General features: G+C 42.5%; 1 protein-coding gene across 1 annotated transcript in view; it reads right to left on the reverse strand.

The window, feature by feature from the left end:
* Positions 1-2,862: 2,862 nt before the first annotated feature.
* The window catches only part of LOC117046860 (gamma-aminobutyric acid receptor subunit pi-like), a 35,004-nt gene continuing 16,321 nt past the window's right edge, over positions 2,863-21,545 (reverse strand). Inside the window, exons 6-9 of the mRNA XM_033149332.1 lie at positions 15,462-15,599; positions 12,767-12,919; positions 6,699-6,892; positions 2,863-3,582 (exon numbers count right to left, since the gene is read on the reverse strand). Coding sequence (XP_033005223.1) covers positions 3,274-3,582; positions 6,699-6,892; positions 12,767-12,919; positions 15,462-15,599 — 794 coding nt within the window. The 3' untranslated portion in view covers positions 2,863-3,273. The remainder of the gene's footprint in view (positions 3,583-6,698; positions 6,893-12,766; positions 12,920-15,461; positions 15,600-21,545) is intronic.

Below are 21,545 nucleotides of genomic sequence, written 5' to 3' on the forward strand. Positions count from 1 at the left end.
GTGATCAAAACATGAAGAGCCATGCATGATTTTCCCCAGGTACGAAGCCCAGTCTATAGATGGGATGGTGCAGACACAGCCTTTTCACACACAAGGCATTCTCCATAAGAGAAAAAGTAGCACATGCAACAGCCCTCTGTATACTGAATCCATCAGATTTCCTTGTAAAAGTGGCAACACAATTTGTTACATTTCTTTGCAGATAAGAACGCAACTATTATATCATTCCCATGCAGCGCTGTAAGGAGATCGTCTTTCAATTATTCACCAACGATATTGCAATAACTAATTCATGGAATAACCCATTTAATTAGCCAAGCAGATTTTCTGCTGTTCACAGCAAGACGTTCTTCATGGGAAACCCCACAAGATGGCTTGAATTGTCTCCTGGCGTTAAGCTGATCCTACAACTGTTGCCTTTTTGGGGACAGCAATGTGCTAAGCTTATCATAAAATCTATCAATAATTGACCCTGTTACCTCAATAACACAGCTAGAATATTCAGTGTATCCGCTGTAATATTTTGAGTATGAAGTGATCGGAACAGAGTGAACTGAAAAGTAACTCCCAAGTATTTAAAATAATTAACTTGTTCTTTTATAGGTCTTTCCAGGAAACCTGCTATGACTATATATTCCTTTATCACCCCTGTTTGACAAGATCTCTTGCAAGTTTTTAGAATTCAGATGATGTACTGCACTAATAAAATAAATAAATCCTTCCAGTAGCACCTTAGAGACCGACTAAGTTTGTTATTGGTATGAGCTTTTGTGTGCATGCACACTTCTTCAGTGTCTCCAAGGTGCTTTTTTATTTTGTTTCAACTACAGCAGACCCAACATGACTACCTACCTATATCTACTGCACTAATGTGAGGTGTGTAAGAAAACATTCAGTGCTGGATTTTCTTTAGGCAGGTTATTGGAAATGCACAAGCAGAATTAAGATGACAATAGAAGAGTTTGGATTTGATATCCCGCTTTATCACTACCCGAAGGAGTCTCAAGGCGGCTAACATTCTCCTTTCCCTTCCTCCCCCACAACAAACACTCTGTGAGGTGAGTGGGGCTGAGAGACTTCAAAGAAGTGTGACTAGCCCAAGGTTACCCAGCAGCTGCATGTAGAGGAGCAGAGACGCGAACCCGGTTCACCAGATTATGAGTCTACCGCTCTTAACCACTACACCACAATGGCTCTCCTATTTCACAGGGATGGTTGAGAACTGTGTTATGTCACCTTGAGCTCCTGGCAGGAAAGGTGGACTATACATATAATAATAAGTTTTAAAAATAACAATTTTTAAAGCCTGCTGCAGCAAAGTCTTGCGGAAACTTAAAGGTGAACAAATACATCATAGCATTTTGCAGACCAGAGTCAATCAGATGCTAGGGTTAAATATGCATCTTACCAGCAGGCTCCATTGGCTTTCTTGGAAGAGGATAGAAAGCCAATGTGTGAAATTCTATTAATTACCTGAAACTTTATTACTACTAATTATATAATGGTAGTTAAAATAATAGGTAGTTAAAATTATAGGATGCACCAAAGCACCCATTTCTGACCTCTTCATTTCAGGGCATGAATTTAGTTGGTAGTGCTTACTACTTCCTTCCAAAGACATACTGGTGATCTAAAAGGCAAATATTTATTATTGGGGGGAGGAACCCCTTGAAAATCAATAAAGGCAGTGCACACAATTTTCAGCACAGTAAAACTGCTAGCCTATTCAAACCTACTTGTAAGTAAGCCTCGTTGAATTTCATGGAACTTCTTCCTATACAGTGTAACTGAATTTGGGATTTCAATTGAAATCACTCGATCTGATAATGCCTTTGTACATCTTTTAAAATAATGTTGAAAAGGATTTCTGGCTCAAGCGATGACATGGTCTGAAGAGAGAGAGAGAGAAAGAGAGAAATAGCAACAGTTTCTTAGTAATCCTATCAACATAGTGACAATGTTTACTTTGTTAACTGCTCCATCTAAATTGTTTTGGGAGACGTGCCAGGTTGTATAACAGCCTTCCTCCAGAGTTGTCCGAAATAGATAGGTTTTCCCATTTAAAGCCACCCACACATCTAACCAAGAAGACAGAACAGTTAATTGCATCCATCAATAGTGTATAAAAGGAAGGGGCCCAACAAATGTTCCAATATTCTAATATTTTCTTCCATTTGATAGGGTGGGCATTTCAAGGTCACAGAGAACAATGATGGTGCTATCTTGAATGCTATATGGACAGAGGCAGCCCTTGAGGTATTGCGGTCCTGGGTCTTGGCCTAGTGTTTTTTTGCTCCAAGCCATGAGGCTTGTTCTTGACTTACCTATCATGGTTTCCTAGAGCAAAGCAAACAGTGACCACCAAACTGAATATAACAATGAGCCAGGGATTGTGGCTTGGTACCTCAGGATGCTAATGTGGAGGGGAAAACAGCCATGGTAAACGGTTAAATATTGTTTACTTTGACATGTGAACTGGGCCTGCAAGTATGGGGACTGAGACCATCAGACTTAAAATCCCAGTAAAGAAAAGATGCAGACTTAAGCCTTGTGGAGACTGCATCTAAGAAAGGCATCCATTTTTAGTATCTTCTCCGCCAAAAGCCATCACAGAATTCTTCCAAATATTCATTAAAAATGAGTCTCTTGGAACCTGTAGTAGTTTTCTACAAGGATTTAGTGTGAAATTCCGTATTCTGCTGGTTGCATTCATAAGTTCAAACTTTAACATAGTGATTTTTACTGTTTTGTGAAAACATTTAATTGGCACCGGTAGAGCTTTGTTACATAACATCCTTGAAAGTCTATGCATTATTGACAATGCCAAAGGCAATAAGATATTGAAACTAACCAGGCGGCATGGGGGGCAGGATAACTTCCTTCTTGTTTTAATTTTCAAACATATTAATCATCACAGCCTCATACTAGTGTTATGCCAATTTCAATTTTACAAAGCTTTACAGGTAGTTAAAAAAATGTTGTGCCATTCAGTAAATGTTACAAACAATAGGAAAATGCATGCTAAAAATGAAGTCAATTTAAAAAATACAGTCATTTAACAGATGACCAGCAATAGATTTTATACTACAGTAGTCTTAACAGGTGGACAGTAATTTAACCAGAAACTCAACAGAATAACTACTCAATAAAATGACAGTCTTCTTTTGATATTGTATTGCCCTGCAGAGTAAAATCTTTTCCCTGACTTAACTCTGTGCAACTGTTCCCCTTTGCTACACTTGCCACACTATTCCATGAGAGGTTTTCAAAAGCTTAGAAATACAAATAATAAACCCAGTAAAAAACATTTATTATGATAAATGATAATGGGAAGGAAAGCCGGGCATAATTGTCTATGTGGTATGGGTTTTTAACATGAAAGCAGTCAAATATACAGAAGAGTCTCTTCATCACTGCCATTGGTGAGTGACACCGGCTGTGTTTACTTTTCTCCTCTTTTCTCCCTCCAGAGGTTTTGGTGAGCTTGTCTGCATCAGCCTTGTTAATCTTATCAGCCTTGCAACTGTTGGCGATTGCTGACAGGACTCCATTGATCTCCTCTTCAGCCTCGTCATCCTCCTCCTGGTGAGAATCACAATTGGACAGAACCTCTTGATCATCAGTTCCATAACACACATCCTTTAAATAATCAGCCAAAGATCCATTTTATCTAAGGGCTACAGATATACCAGTGCTTGGAACAAAACTAGTTCAGTTTAATAAAGCTCACTGAATTCAAAAAGCTCTGAACTACACCTGAAACTAGTGCCCATATTTGCTAGCTGAATGGAACATGAATTACATTTGTTTAGGGGCAGAATGATTTCTAGGTCATCTTCAAATTCATTCTCTTACATGTGTATTTCTTCTTCTTCTTTGCTCCTTAGACTCTTTGGGGCTTGAAGCTTAAAGATTATAATTGTGGGGGGAAGTAAGTGAAAACCATTCACATTCCACTGTGTGTGTTTTCTTAGGCTTCTTAAGAAATTTTTTTACACCAGCTCAGCAGCTTGTCTGTGCACAGTGGTGGAGTGGATGAGGACCAATAAACTGGGTTTGAACCCTCCCCACAATGACTTCTCCATACACATTGATGAAGAAGGCAAATCTACGTGTGCCTTCCTTTACAATAAAATAAATAAATAAAATGGGTCTTTTCTTCCTATTTGACATGAAGGAAACAATTCATATCTACAATGACCTTTGATGTTCTCAGATCTCATCTTAGTCATGGCAACTAGGTTTTGGATCTGGCCAGATCTGCACTTGGCTATTTAATTCTGCATTTTATTCACTAATCTTCTCAACATTAAAGTGGATCAGCTTCACTTATGACTTTCCATTATGGCATAAACAACGTTTACATTGCTTAGACACTGGCACCGTAACTTAGAAAATAAAAATACGAAATGCTAAGGGAAGCAACCTCCTTATCACTCATTGTAAAGGGAAATGGTACAGGTGATCATCTATAAACTTTTATGGACGCATCTATCTGGGTTGTTTTTCTTTTTTAGGGTGCATTTTTTCCAGTTGAACATATCTGGGGGGTTTTATGCTAAAATGATTTATTTTTTATTTTATTTTTTAAATTGTTTTAAGCAGCAGGTTTATTGCACAGCGGGAAAGGATGCTAAACACACATTCTTTTTTCTTTTCCGGTTTTCTGAAACTTGTTTGCAGGTGGCTGATGCTTTATCAGATTGCTTTTAGCTCCTTTATGTTCCCTAAGAGGAAGCTAAACCATGTGTGAAATCCAGCATCTGGCATGGCAAGTTATCAGCTTAGTGTCTGTATGTTAGAATACGCTCTTCTCTAAGGAACCTTAACAAGGCGCGTTTCTAGCACAAGTTTACTTATCCTATTGCCCTAGCGAAGAGAAGAAAGAGAATCTGTAATAGAATGACAAATACCTATCTGCTATCGGGGGACATTTAAAGGACTGCTGAGGGCCTCCGAGAGAGAGAGAAAAAAGGGGAAATTAAACTGTTTCACATTATGAAAATCAACCTTGCATATCAAAAGGGAGCTCAACTTTTGAGTGTATTTTTAAATAGTAATGCTATTTACTCTGCTCTCCGTTCCTGCTCCTAAGGAGAGAATAGCAAGCAGATGGCAGTATAAAAGGATATAAAAATCAGTTGCAGGATCTATGGAAAGCAACTGCACAACAGCTGAAACCTACTGGAAATGGCATCTGCTGCTGCTTCTTGCTTCTATTAATGGATGTGTTTGTTCAAATCCAACAGTCCACAGGATGGAGAGAAGAGGTCGCTTTTGTGGGAAGTTATCCATTTTCATGGTTTTCTATATTGTGCTGCCTACTAGAGAGCGCCACAACATTTATCAGGGATGGGAATGTGACTTGTCGGTAAGGGCTCTACACTTCTTACAAACATTTCCCCATTCCTCTTTTTGTCCGCTGTAAGATTTTGGACGGTGCAGGCCAATGAATTGCTAGCAGCTAGAATATATTTCTCAGTTCAGGACCTTGGAACATTTGAGGATTCGTTTAGGACTGGGTACAGGTTTCTCTTTCTTCCCATGTTACCTTCTTTTGCTCTGGATGACTGAAGCACAACATAAAGGCACGGTGGCATTTCACATTGCGCGGTGGCACATAGCAGTGCTAACTGGTAGCAGAACAGTGTATATTCACAAACCTCTCAGGGCCCATTCAAACTTTACAGGGCAATCAACAATGTTACTTGTCAACTGTAGTTCTCTCAGTAAAGACCTGTAAGACCAGACCTGTGCCTGTAAACACACTTGTCTACCGTGTCTGCTAGTTTGCATAGAAAAGTATCCCCCACAAAGTCCCAAAGGATTCACCAGGAGACCTGGAGGTGCCATGTGGCAAACACAGAGGTTGCTGTCACCAACACCTGATCTACCTGTGCAAAACAATGAACCACGGCAGTTCAGGAGGGATGATGCCAGTTTTCATTGCACTGAGCTTCCTGCAAGTAAAAAGCAAAACCTTTTTTTTTACATCAAGACACATTCAGAAATGTGATGTCCCACCACAGTCTGAAATGACACTCTGTTCTACCATCTCATTCTGTTTCATGCTGGATCAAGACCATTGTGCTCCTGAACCACACAATAGTCACAATAAGACCATGATGGGGGATATATTTATTTCAGTATTTATACGCCACTTTGGGGGCACAGAAAGGGCCTCAATGCAATAATGAACAACAAAAAATAAATAAATCAAAAACACAAATTAATACCAGACACCAGCTATTGTTAGCAGCAGCACATAAAAAGCTCTCTGATCAGGGGATGAGACAATATTAATAATGAAGACAATCTTTCACGGTCTTTCTGAGCATTGAAAAGCAAATGGTCCTTTATGCCCACCAACTGCTGGTGGTTTACAGGGCAGAGCTTTCCCTGATGATCACACCTAGCATTCTTTTAATAGTGCTGGGTCCAAGCCATACAGGATTTCAAAGTGATGGTCACCACTTTGAACTGAGTCCGGAAAGAAATTGGGAACCAATTTGCAGTGAATAATGGCAGAAGCAAGGCGAAACCTGGTCATGCTACAGCAGGCAGCGAATGTATATTGTAAAGAGCTGCTAAAAGTTGGAATCATGATGTGCTTTCGTAGCAGAGGAAGCAACGGACAGGAGGGTTTGAAGAGAGGCTGCGGAAGTCAGTAAATGGAGGAATTAAAACAAAACAAATACCTTTGTGAGCTTCTTCATTCCAGATCGATTCAGGGTGCAGAAATGAGCTACTGCATACTCCAGTAATGCGCCAAAGATAAAACTAAAGCAAATACCCAGGTAGACATCAATTGCCTTAATGAAGCAATTAGCATTAGGAAGTGATGTCCTGGCTCCCATCATAAGAGTTGTCATGGTGAGCACAGTTGTAACACCTACAGAAACAAAACGAGAAATCAGAGGTGATCTTGCATGATTAGCAGCAACACCATCTCCTGCTGCCTCTGAGCAGAAGCTGCTCAATATTTACTTGATGGTGAGGTCTTCTGTCATCTCATTTTAACCCACCTCATTTGGAAGGAAATGCAGAAAATGTTTAACGTATGAAGATTTTGAGGTGTTAAGACTACTTCGGATAAAGTTTAAGGTAAAGTTCTGCACCATGGTCAAAAAGGGGCAGAGTAAAAAAGAAAGAAAGAAAAAAGTGAGGGTAAGAGATGTCCGAATTACTCTCTAAGTTAGTCTTGGAGAAACGATGTATAACTTTGTGAATTACCATAATTTTGGTGGCGAAAGGGAATACAAAGCCACCCAGTGAGCTTCATGCCAAGTGGGGATTGAACCCTGGTCTCCCAAGTCCTAGTCTGACACTGACCACTACACCACACTTCTTTTCACATGAGCCACCATAACATGTAGACAGGTTTGGTGAGCACATGTTTTTCCATGTAGAAGGCCCCAAGGTCAACCCCTGAATTGATCTTTGATTGCAGGTGGCTGTAAAATCAATCTCTCTCTCTCTCGGATCCTGGAGAGCCAATGTGAATTAAGAGTCGGTGCTCTTAGATTGACCTAACTCAGTCTATTTCCATATTTTGTTGTTGCCACCTTTCCCACCAGAGCATGAGCCACATCTGATCGTTACCACTTTTTGAAAGGGGGCTGTGTACATAAGGACACACAGGGCTCCCTCCAAGGGGAAAAGGAACCCTCCATCTGCCCATGAGGTGACCTTCATACTGATGCAGATCATGTGTCACCTTGGGGGCTTGGCCAGCTTGGTCAGTAGCTAGGGCATTGGTACCCAGTGGAAAGGGCTAGCTCACTTGTACTGAATGCCGGAAGAGGGACACTGAAGTCCTGCATCCCCATGTATTGAGTATTGCAGAATGCATAGGAGATACGTGCACCACAATAGCCCCACACAGGCAGTCTACTTCTGTGTAAAATCAGCCTGCAGTGAGGGAGGGATGCTCTGCACGCAAGCTTTCCCTTCCCCCAACACTGTCCCCGCAGCCCCCCATGAGTTGGAGTAATATCCCCCACATGATATAGGCAGTGATGGCCACCAACTTGGATGGCTTGAAAAGAGGATTAGACAAATTCATGGAAGATAAGGCTGTATAGATGGCCATGGTTTACCTACGCCTACACAGTGGCAGTATGAGTTTGAGTACCAGCTGAGGGCCCCTTCATGGATCACTGCCTTGTCGTGGCGAAGGGGCTTGAATTACTCAGGGAAGCTATGAGCTATGCCGTGCAGGGCCACCCAAGATGGACAGGTCATAGTGGAGAGTTTGGACCAAACGTGATCCACCTGGAGGAGGAACTGGCAACCCACTCCAGTATCCCTGCCAAGAAAACTCCATGGACAAAGACAACAGGCATATAAAAGATATGACGCTGGAAGATGAGCCCCTCAGGTCGGAAGGCGTCCAACATGCTACTGGGGAAGAGCGGAGGACAAGTACAAGTAGATCCAAAGCTGATGAAGCGGCTGGGCCAAAGCCGAAAGGACACTCAGTTGCGGATATGCCTGGAAGCGAAAGGAAAGTCCAATGCTGTAAAGAAAAGTATTGCATAGGAACCTGGAATGTAAGAACCATGAACCTTGGTAAGCTGGATGTGGTCAAAAATGAGATGGCAAGAATAAACATTGACATCCTAGGCATCAGTGAACTAAAATGGACGGGAATGGGCGAATTCAGTTCAGATGACTATCATATCTACTACTGTGGGCAGGAATCCCGTAAAAGAAATGGAGTGGCCCTCATAGTCAACAAAAGAGTGGCGAAAGCTGTACTGGGATGCAACTTCAAAAATGATAGAATGATCTCGATACGAATCCAAGGCAGTCCTTTTAACATCACAGTAATCCAAGTTTATGCACCAACTACCAGTGCTGAAGAAACTGAAATTGATCAATTCTATGAAGACTTACAGCACCTTATAGAAATGACACCAAAGAAGGATGTTCTTCTCATTATAGGGGATTGGAATGATAAAGTAGGGAGTCAAGAGATAAAAGGAACAACTGGCAAGTTTGGCCTTGGAGTTCAAAATGAAGCAGGGCAAAGGCTAATAGAGTTCTGTCAGGAGAACAAGCTGGTCATCACAAACACTCTTTTCCAACAACACAAGAGACAACTCTACACATGGACATCACCAGATGGGCGACATCGAAATCAGATTGATTATATTCTCTGCAGCCAAAGATGGAGAAGCTCTATACACTCAGCAAAAACAAGACCTGGAGCTGACTGTGGCTCCGATCATCAGCTTCTTATAGCAAAATTCCAGCTTAAACTGAAGAAAGTAGGAAAAACCACTGGGCCAGTAAGATACAATCTAAATCAAATTCCTTATGAATACACAGTTGAAGTGAAAAACAGGTTTAAGGACTTAGATTTGGTGGATAGAGTGCCTGAAGAACTGTGGATGGAGGCTCGTAACATTATACAGGAGGCAGCAACGAAAACCATCCCAATGAAAAAGAAATGCAAGAAAGCAAAGTGGCTGTCCAATGAGGCCTTAAAAATAGCGGGGGAGAGAAGGCAAGCAAAATGCGAGGGAGATAGTGAAAGATACAGGAAATTGAATGCAGATTTCCAAAGAATAGCAAGGAGAGACAAGAGGGCCTTTCTAAACGAGCAATGCAAAGAAATAGAGGAAAATAACAGAATGGGAAAAACCAGAGATCTGTTCAAGAAAATTGGAGATATGAAAGGAACATTTCGTACAAAGATTACCACAATTAAGGACAAAAGTGGAAAGGACCTAACAGAAGCAGAAGACATCAAGAAGAGGTGGCAAGAATACACAGAGGAACTATACCAGAAAGATATAGAGGTCTCATGCACCCCAGGTAGTGTGGTTGCTGACCTTGAGCCAGACATCCTGGAGAGTGAAGTCAAATGGGCCTTAGAAAGCCTTGCTAACAACAAGGCCAGTGGAAGTGATGATATTCCAGCTGAACTATTTAAAATCCTAAAAGATGATGCTGTTAAGGTGCTACACTCAATATGCCAACAAGTTTGGAAAACTCAGCAGTGGCCAGAGGATTGGAGAAGATCAGTTTACATCCCAGTCCCAAAGAAGGGCAGTGCCAAAGAATGCTCTAACTACCGCACAATTGCACTCATTTCACACTCTAGCAAGGTTATGCTTAAAATTCTACAAGGCAGGCTTAAGCAGTACGTGGACCGAGAACTCCCAGAAGTGCAAGCTGGATTTCGAAGGGGCAGAGGAACCAGAGACCAAATTGCAAACATGCGCTGGATTATGGAGAAAGCTAGAGAGTTCCAGAAAAACATCTACTTCTGCTTCATTGACTACGCAAAAGCATTTGACTGTGTCGACCACAGCAAACTATGGAAAGTTCTTAAAGAAATGGGAGTGCCGGATCACCTCATCTGTCTCCTGAGAAATCTCTATTTGGGACAAGAAGCTACAGTTAGAACTGGATATGGAAGAACTGATTGGTTCAAAATTGGGAAAGGAGTACGACAAGGCTGTATATTGTCTCCCTGCTTATTTAACTTATATGCAGAATTCATCATGCGAAAGGCTGGGCTGGATGAATCCCAAACCGGAATTAAGATTGCCGGAAAAAATATCAACAACCTCAGATATGCTGATGATACAACCTTGATGGCAGAAAGTGAGGAGGAATTGAAGAACCTTTTAATGAGGGTGAAAGAGGAAAGCGCAAAATATGGTCTGAAGCTCAACATCAAAAAAACTAAGATCATGGCCACTGGTCCCATCACCTCCTGGCAAATAGAAGGGGAAGAAATGGAGGCAGTGAGAGATTTCACTTTCTTGGGTTCCATGATCACTGCAGATGGTGACAGCAGTCACGAAATTAGAAGACGCCTGCTTCTTGGGAGAAAAGCAATGACAAACCTAGACAGCATCTTAAAAAGCAAAGACATCACCTTGCCAACAAAGGTCCGTATAGTTAAAGCTATGGTTTTCCCAGTAGTAATGTACGGAAGTGAGAGCTGGACCATCAAGAAGGCTGATCGCCGAAGAATTGATGCTTTTGAATTATGGTGCTGGAGGAGACTCTTGAGAGTCCCATGGACTGCAAGAAGATCAAACCTATCCATTCTCAAGGAAATCGGCCCTGAGTGCTCACTAGAAGGACAGATCCTGAAGTTGAGGCTCCAGTACTTTGGCCACCTCATGAGAAGAGAAGACTCCCTGGAAAAGACCCTGATGTTGGGAAAGATGGAGGGCACAAGGAGAAGGGGACGACAAAGGATGAGATGGTTGGACAGTATTCTCGAAGCTACTAACATGAGTTTGGCCAAACTGCGGGAGGCAGTGAATGATAGGCGTGCCTGGCGTGCTCTGGTCCATGGGGTCACGAAGAGTCGGACACGACTGAACGACTGAACAACAACAACAACACCAGCTGAGGGAAACCACAGGAGGGGTGAGTGCTCTTGAGCTTGACTCCAGGTTGCAGGCTGTCCACAGGATGATGAACTCAATGGGCCACTGGTAGGTTCCTCTTGCATTCTAATGATGCAGAGCCTTGCTTTTTCAGGTTTCTAAATAGCATGAGGAGCTTACACAAGGACAGGAGGCTCCTCCCTGCAGTGGTTCTTCTTGCAGCCCATGAAGGGTGGTGGGAACAGTGGCAGTGGAGCTAGAGTAGTCACACCTCAGCTCTCTTCCACACACGTTACTTTTACCCAAGAATAAAATGCCTAACAGAACCAATGTTTACGCTGTTTCACTTGTTACACTTGCAGAGGGGCTCTAGAAGTTCATTCTCGCACCGGCTGGGTAACATGAGGCTCCTTAGGCTCATTGCATCTGCCCTGCCCAGTTTCTAGGACTTGTATTGTTGGTGTACAGAGGAGCTGGAAATCCGCTGCACTTACCTGTGGGGAGGAGTTGCGGTGGACTGCGTGGTCCCCCTCCCACTTCCGGGTGGGCGGGGGACTTTGTCCCTCGCCGCCCTGAGGAGTCCAAGCCACATCAGCAAACAGCCGACCGACTGGCTGGCTGGGGGGCGGGGCTGGGACCTTTAAAAGAGAGGCCTGAGCCGGAGGGCTTCCTTTCAGCTGGCTTCCTCAATCTTCCACCCTCCCTCCCTACTTGCAGGTTTCCCTCAATGGCCTTGCTCTGGACTTCGGTTGGTCGCCTGCCCTTGTCAGGGGCCTGGTAGGAATTTTTCCATTTGGCAGATTGGCTTGGCCATTTGGTTTTCGCCTACCACTTAGCAACTGTCACAACTTTGTAAGGTGTTGCGGTTAGGCATTGGGTGACCTTATGATGGGGGAGGGGAGGCCTGGCCATCGCCTGCCCCTCCAAGCTTAAGGGTATTCCGTTAAAGGAATCCGGGGGTGTGGATCTTGTCCGAAGCCCGGGGCAGGGCTAGGGCCATGCCGCGACCCCTTGGGAACCCAAGGGGAGCTCGAGTTGGTCTGAATCGATGGAGCTCCCCCTACCAGTGGTTTACCCTTACTGGACTTCCTGCTCTGTGGGCAGGAGTCAGATATAGTCAGGTCCACCCAATGCCTAAGCCAATACCGCTCACATTCTGTAACCAATAAAGTTGTGGCCAAATTTTGCCCAATAACATTAACCTTATATCCTGGGTCCTTGTGTTTTATGTCATCCTTGAGGAGGCGGCCGCGGGGTCTCGACACGCAACATAGATCCCATGGTTCAAGGCTTACTGCATTACATAGGTGGTGGAGGAACAAAAAAAAGCAGCAGCTTCCTCCATGTTAAAACAACATGACCTGGGCAGGGGGTGAGCAGTGCACCTGTGTTTTATTATTGTATCTCACCTATGCAGATTCTGGCTGGCACTGATGACTGGCTTATCCAGAATGACACCCAGGAGAGGACAACCAGCAAGCTAGATGGTACATATGTTTCAAGGATAAAATACAGAATGTTCCTCTTGAGCTCAAAATGGAAGACTAACTTTGGATAGTGCCCTGTGTAGTGAATAGAGAGAGAAATGCAACAAGTCATTTAGATTTATTGACAGTTTCTTCTTCATGTACAAGTTTAAATATTTTAAAGCTTCAGATCAAATCTTTATTATTATGACCAGCATTCAGAAAACAAGGTAAGAAGCACACAGAACACATTATTTTAAAGCTTCACGGTTTTTTAAAGCACACAGTCACCAACTTGCTAGTTCACCCGTCATACTTATACCTAATTTCTATTTAGTGTTTGCCCATCACTCTAAGCCAAACCAATGCTTAGTGCATATTTTGCTGGCCTCTGAAGAGGAGGCAGAATTCACTTTGCTTCTTCCCATGCTTTTCAGGTGAGGGAAACATGGCAGCTAACCCAAAGTTTGGATTAGTGTGTCTTCCAACCACAACTTGGCTAAGCTGCCAGGGGCGCTGCGGCGATCCACCCAGGGGGACGCGCTGCCCACGGAGTCCGCCTGGCAGACGCAAGCCCCACACTGCCATTTTGGGCAGCGCAGGGCCCGAGCCACCGCATCACTCCCAGGAGAGACTCGTGGCTTGGGTGCACTGCAGGCTAGGCCCTGCGGTACGTGCTGCCCCCCGTGGTGTACCATTTGGTCACCCCCCTCAGAGATGACACCCAGGGAGGGCCGCACCCCCCTTCCTACACCCCTGTAAGCTGCCCAAAAGCCTGGAGATACAGCAAAGCAGGTACAAGTTGCTCCTCTGGGCCTATGTCTGCTCAAGGAAGAACTACCATCCTGCAAATTTCATCTGATTGTAAAAAAAAACAAATGTGAAATAAGATTTGCCTACTAAAATCATTGGGAAATGATTTAAATAAATTAATAAAACCTTCCTCTCTCTCTCTCCTCCACTCCAATCAGGCACACAGTGAAAAAAAATGGCTGAAAAAAAGACATGGAAATTAATCAAGCTACCAAAGGAAACAATGACATGAATTGTTATTATTAGCACATCCTTATATTTTTTTAAAAAAATCCTGGCTATACTTCATTTATTGTTAGAAAATATAATCCTATATAAATGAGAACAAGGGCCTGCACTTTGCTTTTCTTTGCGTTGTTTACGTATTCTCTCCCTGAAATATTCAGAAGTGAACATGTATTTTATTTTCTGATGAGTGAACAGGTTCTGCTTTCTCCCTGGGCAGAGCAGCAATATGGAATCATTAGCCTTCTTCGAGCACGATGGCTAGCCAGCAGCAGAAGCAGTGAGGAAAGCAAGCAGATGCCACTTATGTAAGAAGCAAGATACTGTCTGAACATGAAGTCTGCTAGTGGAGATCTGTGTTTTTATACCTATTTATAGGCATTTGCTTTTTTTCATGTGAGTTAGGACTTCGAGTCATGATGTTTCCTTAGTCAATAATGGTCTCAAATAAAAATCTTTAGCGGAAGGCAAAAGATTTATACGATCTGAGCAGAAACCAGAGTATAAAATAAAAATGGCACAATGCACGTTCATTGAAACTTAAATGCAGAATCACAAATGTGGTATGTAAAAGAAGCTCTATCTTCTGTAGAAGAGCAAATGTGTGGAGCATCCTGAAGGAAAATAATAATAATTCAGTGCATCGGACTGTTCTTATCACACTGAGGCATGCAAACGGTGGCGGGGGGGGGAAGGTTAGGACCTGGCAGCCTTCAGCTGTGAGAACCAGGATTTGCAGAAGATGCAGGTCAGAGAACCTATTAATGGTTCCATCATCTAAGAGCGTAGTGGCCCCCTGCAGGAAGAACATTCTTGGTGGTGGCCCCCAGAGGATATAATCAGCGGCCTGCCAAATCCCATCCATTTCAGCTATTAAATGAGCTTTAAAGACGTGTTTATTTAGTCGAGCTTCTGTTGTTTAATGTGCTTAATTTATTTCAATTAGTTTTACTGGTTCTAATAGATTTGGGATTTTTTGTGTGTTTTTTTTGGGGGGGGGGTATTCTTCTTGGCTTGAAAGTTTTGTACAGATGTTCTCCTAACCTTAATAATATACTGCTAACAGAGACTGTAATCCTGTATACATTTACTTGGGAGTAAATGTATAGCTGAGTGGGCATGCATCGGATTCAGACGACTTGGTATACAATAAAGGTTTTTAGTCAAGCAGTCAAGGTACGGCAGCACAGCCAAGTTTTTTTAATTCATCATCATCATCATCATCATCATCATCCTAAATTGCTTTAATAAACTCAAGGTGGCATATATAGGATTCCCATGCAGTCTACCATCCAGACACTCGCCAGATCCAAACCTGCTTAGTTTCAGCAGCAGCACCTCACTACTTCATGTACTTTACTATTATTTTTTTAATTCTATTTTAATGCTGTGACATCTGTTAATTGCTGTGTTTTATATGCTGTTGGCCACTCTGGATTCTTCCTTTTTTTTAAGGTATAGAATATGAGAAAGAAAGTAAGCATCATCATCTGCCTTCAGACCATTCCCAACTAGCTTTATTGAAGTGAACTGGAAAGACAGAAAGGTCAGGAAGTAAGCAGGATTTTGACTGTAAATGAACTCTTGAAGAGTTACCTACCTGTTTCATAGACAGCTTCAGAACTAGAGGTGTAATGGTCTTCTACTGTGTACTGCGCCAGTCGAAGGGTTTCTAAGCCTTTAACGGAATCATTTCCCCTCGTCCAGTAAAACATGACATCATTTATGTTATAACCCCCTGGGAATAGAAGAAGAGAGGAATTTTACTAAATATAGAAAATGTGTTTGTTTCCATATATAGTATATGTCTTCTATTTTCTGGCAAAGCTTCTGTTAATTTCACTTCATTTACTGGTTTCCCAGAGAATCCTAGACTTTAGGATTTTAGTAAATGCCTAGAAAATACGCAACAGGAAAACAAAAATCAAGAAACAGACCTCAGCCTCTAAATATTCCATGCTTCACACAGCTGCACAACAGTTTGTTTCCATTTTTAAATCCAAAATTCATACTCACAACTTAAACTCCCCATCCCTCACCTTAAATGGAGATACTACATTTAAAGACCATCTGAAAGAGCTTGTGTGGCTACCTGTCTAAATTCGCATATGAATGCAACATTCACTTAGAAATAATATAACTAAACTTAAAATGCACAGATCCAGAGTTCGGTTTACACTCCTTTTCAATATGTGTAAAATCATACAGGCTGGCACTCTGCATGGTAAGAAAGGGTAGATCTAAAAATCATCCTCCCATATGAATTGGCCAGAATGCTGGTTTCTCTTCAACAAAAGAGCTACACAAGGGGGGGGGGAGTGTTCTGCCAGTGTATGTTTTATGCTGGAGGCATGTCTTGAGTTCTGTGGGCAAAACATGACTTCTGTCAAATCCTGAATATAGGATTGCTCTGCTAGTAACTTTGTGAAGTGAAGAAAGGTAGGCTCCTGAGCTGGCAAAGCAAACACTATGTTGTGAGAGAAGGGCTGGGCAAACATGTCCATTTTGGTTACTCTTAGTTTCTCATTTCCCCAATCTTAAATTTGGTTCTCCACATTTCCACATCAGAGTACAACTTTTTAGAGAATATATATGTGTGTGTGTGTGTGTGTGTGTGTGTGTGTATGTGTGTGTGTGTGTGTGTGTGTGTGTGTGTGTGTGTGTGTGTGTGTGTGTATATATATATATATATATATATATATATATATATATATATATATATATATATATAAAATCACTGATGAAAATTCATCAGCATTTTAGTGGGAATTCCTCATATACACATTTTTGCAAAGTGTTCCCCCCCAAATAGAATGTGTTGTATGCTATTTTCACTAATGCATGCATTTATACACACACCTTACCCTAGTATATATAGATTTGAACACATTACTTGGCTTGAGAACTGCATTGCAAAATTTTGAGAAGCGAAACTTTCAAAGGATGGCTCTGTTTCAGTTTTGTATTGTTTCAGAAAGTGTGACTCATGTAAGTTCACCTGTAAACATGAACTAAACTAAATTTCTTCCCCCATCATGATGTGAGAGTTAATCCTGTAAACCTCACTGTGAAATATTTCCCACTGAAAGCTATCCATTCGGGCAACTGCAAAGGAGGTCATATTGTTATATTGGCCTATGAGAATACTGCCCAGTCTTCACACATTTCCCTGCAGTGTATATACAAACGGTTGCTGCAGCAAATGTTAATTATGAACATGAATATCAATACTGCTCCTTGGTGTCCTGAGATGTATACTGAGGTCTGCAGCACAATGACATTTACGCTGATGTGAGAAACAGCTTGAAGTGCCACATTAAACAGATTATAAAATGTTTCGGTTTCAGGCCCCCCCCCACCCGCTCAACTGTGCAAATAGCCAAAGGAGAGCAAAGATTTTCTCTGAAGCCCCGGAAGACTAAAGAGAGCCCTACTCATCCATTTGGCTTCAATAAGCCCCCTCAATAAGCATTCTAAAGAGCAAGAGCAAGCTGAATAATGAGGGGATTTACAGGATATTCTGCTGCGAAAATAAATACTGATTTGTAATTTTATTAATTCCCTTTGTGGCTGCAAAGGCGGTTTTAGGCACACAGGCAATGTGAAGTTCCTTCTTTTCATAACTCTTCTTGGAAGAGGCAGGAGACAGATGTCAGGCTACTAGAATCCAAAGAATTGGCTAGTTAGTGCAAACCAGTACATGGGATAGCCAAACCTCATTTTCCTGCCCCCCTGTACTTCCATCTTTTCAGGGTCCAGCCTCAGTATATCCACCCCATCCAGTCAATCACTGCTTCCAAACTCCAGTCCAACACTTCCACAGCTTCTCCTGATTCCAATGGAATGGAGAGCTAGAGCTGTGTTCCATTAGCTTACTGATAACCCTGTGCTCCAAATTAAGCCCGTGCTCCGTGGCTCCCTCTCTCAGTATCTCCTTCTTGCATCATTATTTCCTCTGCCCATTTTAAATAAACAAATGAGTTATTAGAGCAGACTTATGAATAGCATTCCATTCCTTCACAAAGTTTCCAGAATTTAAGTGGTTATCTGACCAGACAAACTTCTAAAACATTTTTATATTTACATCACCCCTTCTTTCAGCTTCCCATTTCTCTGCCTGTTCCCTGTGCCACAATATTTTTAAGGTTCTGTTTTAATTGTATCCCACCCAGGGACCTTAGGGTGAAAGGTGGGGAAGCTTTTAATATTTGATGAATTATTGTATTTTAATATTTTGCTGGAAGCCACCCAGAGTGGCTGGGAAAACCCAGCCAGATGGGTGAGGTATAAATTATTATTATTATTATTATTATTATTATTATTATTATTATTATTACCATCATCTCTTGCCCCTAGTATTGTTGCTGGCATCCATCTGTCTCAGGAGACAATGGAGGAGTGTGCCTTTGTCAGTGAAGTCAAACTGTTGGAAGGTTACAGCACCTGCTGTGGCTTCAGAGACCGATACAGGAGAGACATGTTTCATTACAGCCGGGGCAGATGAAGGCATCTGGTTGGCTGCTGCAGATGCACCATGGCATTTCTCCTCTCTGCACTCCTCCCAGTTGTCATTCCTTCTCTGGTCACTGCTATCTATGCATGACCTGACTTTCTCCAGGCACTGCAGTCTACAAGGGATTTCCACATGGTGGGGTTGATGTTGCCAGCCTTCATGTCATGTTTGCAGACATCTTTGTAATGCAGAGTTGATCTGCCAACAGGCCTGGTGCTTGAAGCCAACTCCCTGTAGAGCACATCCTTGACGGGGACCTCGTCATCTTCCATTCTGAGGACATGACCAAGCCAGTGTAGACATTGCTGAACCTCTACCATGTTGGTCTTTCCCCCAGTTACTTCCGTCTTTTCCACCTCTTAATCCCTGCTAAACCAACAGTTTCCTTGTCCTTCACAGAAGCTACACTGAAGATATTCTGACAACTCTGATCTCCAAGAAGCCAGCATGTCTATGTACATTCTGTGCCATAAACCCAGTTCAGATAATTGGTGTCAGAAGCTTTCCTTCCAGCTAAGGTTGTGTCTGCATGGGAACCTCCTGCTTTTTAATGTTTGTGGCTTTTAAATTCTAGAATGTCATGAACTGGCAGGATGGCAGTGAGGAGGAAGAGGATCCTGGCGAGGGGGGTAGCCGGGACTAGGACACACCAGGGCAAGCTGGGAATGAGGAAGGCAGTACTCACAGGGTGACAGATGGTGAGGGGATGTAGGACAGTACACAGTAACCAGAGCGGCAGGACCCATCTTCAGAGCCAGAGGGCCCCCTGTTCCCATGAACATGGTTACCTCTGAGGAATAGTGAACAGCAGGAGTGGTGCTCTAGGAGGCTGAGGCAGGCAAGGGCCCATAGCCCAACTCCCTAGCTGGCCAGGTAGGGCTCGTTGGCTCTGGAAGGAGGGGTGTGATTTCTAAGCTGGAGTAGGCTTGGAGCAGGTGATGGTCACCTGCCTCATCAAGCCCAGATGCTGCAATCAGCCTGCAAAGTGTGAAAAGGAAGCAGAGCTGATGTGCTGTGTCTGTTCAACCACCCTTGTTGGTGGACTTTGGCCTGGATGCTCCTGGGCCTCCGCAGGACTCTGCTTTGAATTTGACTCTGGACAGTCTCCTGAATGGGGGACTTCAGGCTTCCCTACTGGGATTGACCCTGGACTGCATTTCCTGGCCTTCGGAATTTGGGCTTTGCTTGTATGGTTGACCCCTGGGCTTTGGACTTCAGACTGGACATACTGACTTGCAGCCAGGTAGGCCAGAGATTCAGAACATAGAAGGAAAGGGGTATTTTGGAGCAGAACATAAGTGATTTTGTTGCTGCTGTTAGGAGGGCTTACTAGTTTCTTTCTCTTCACACTGGTGGAATTTCAGACCCATCTTATTTTTATACCTTAAAAGCCTGCTTCAGGTTAACTAAATATTTAGAAATGAAAAGGGGCGTGAGAATATCTTTCTGCACCTGTTTGAGTGGGCGCACTGTCAAGTGTGTGTTTTATTTCTGCACACACACACTGGTGGATTTCCTTTCCATGTTCTATTCTATCACCACCGCCCTACCTGCTGCTTAAGAAAGAAAGAGAACTCTGGGTCTCCACAAATCCAGTGTGAAAGGTATGGAGAGAGAATGATGCCATCTGGACACTGCAATTATACCTATTCCATTACTGCTAGTATCTAAAGAAGATGAATGATATACTATTGAGGCTTTTGCAGGGATAATTATAATTGGTATTTCTGTTACAAATCTGTTACACCTGCAACAGATCTTGTAATCAAGACTGTTATAGTTATTGATAGTATAAATGTGCATTTTTTTTTAAATTGTCCCTGAGGATGCCTCAGTAATTGTCTCTATAGCTTAAATCCTGGAAGGAAGGAAGAGAAGGTTACACCTGCCATGCAGGTGCGATCAACATGGCAAGGGAAGAATTAAGAGGGTGCATTTAATCCTTCCCAAAACAGCCCATGCAACTGTTCCTTTCAGCTAGGTTCAGTCCTTATGCACATATTAAGGCAATATGAAATTGTGTGAAATTTCCATAGAGGTTATACTAGTTTATTGCTGCCATTCTAGGAACCGGCTGTCATAATGGCCATTACTGCAATCAAGTCTGCAATCCTGAGGCTGCTTGCTAAACCCTGCACTCAGCGGCTGCAAATGTTGCCTTTAGTCTTTTCCAAAAGCCTGTTATAATCTGCTTCTAATTGAGAGTCCTTTGGCGATATTATTTGTTTTCCTCCAGATGTACACATTATTTCCAGTTAACAAGGGTTTGTTTGCTTTTTGGGGGGTGCTAGAAACTCTGAGTATTCATATCGACTGTTTTGACGAGGGCACATTGATATTTGCAGCTTATTTTGAAAAGACACCACTATTTATCCAACAACTGTTCAAACTAAACCAGGGAGGGTGGAAGTGCCACACAGATATGGACTGGATCATTATAGATTGCTCAGTCATTTCTGGTCTTGATTCTCCTACCCTAGAAAGTGAGCAACAAATGTCATGTGGTCCATTTTTAATGCATTGCTATGTTTTTCCTTCATTCATTCCAGAGACACTTGTGTGCTTGTTGAATGGCAGATGGTATCATTCAGAAACCCTTTGTTTTCAGGTGCATAAGGATTTATTTATCTATTTTGCTTCCTGGGGGAAATGCATAAATACAGGGCTTTGTTGATTTGTATCTCTTTAAAGTCATAATGGTAACTCTTTCCACAATTTTCTTATTTTTAATGTTTATTACTACAGTTCTCACCTGGAGGGGGGATTTTTATTTATGCTACTAATTTCAGTTTATTCTCTATATTTTAAATTATTTTATGGAGTTCTCCACCTCCTTCCTGTAAACCACCTTGAGGTGGGGTTGTCGTTGTTTCGCCTTGTAAAGCTGTATAAAAATACTATTTAAATGGGGGGGGAGAATAGTGGATGTAAATAAACAGTACATCACTTAATAGTTAAAAAAAAGATAGCAGACATTGCAAACTTAATGTGAAGCCTCACTGAATAACAAAATCAATCCAAATTTTAGGAAGCCAGCATAATTTACATTGGGATAAATTATGCTAGTGTAACTTACCCCTAGGGATGTGGGTGGTGCTGTGGGTTGAACCACAGAGCCTAGGGCTTGCCGATCAGAAGGTTGGCGGTTTGAATCCCTGTGACGGGGTGAGT

The sequence above is a fragment of the Lacerta agilis genome, chromosome 5 (assembly GCF_009819535.1).
Source record: "Lacerta agilis isolate rLacAgi1 chromosome 5, rLacAgi1.pri, whole genome shotgun sequence".
Taxonomy (NCBI): domain Eukaryota; kingdom Metazoa; phylum Chordata; class Lepidosauria; order Squamata; family Lacertidae; genus Lacerta; species Lacerta agilis.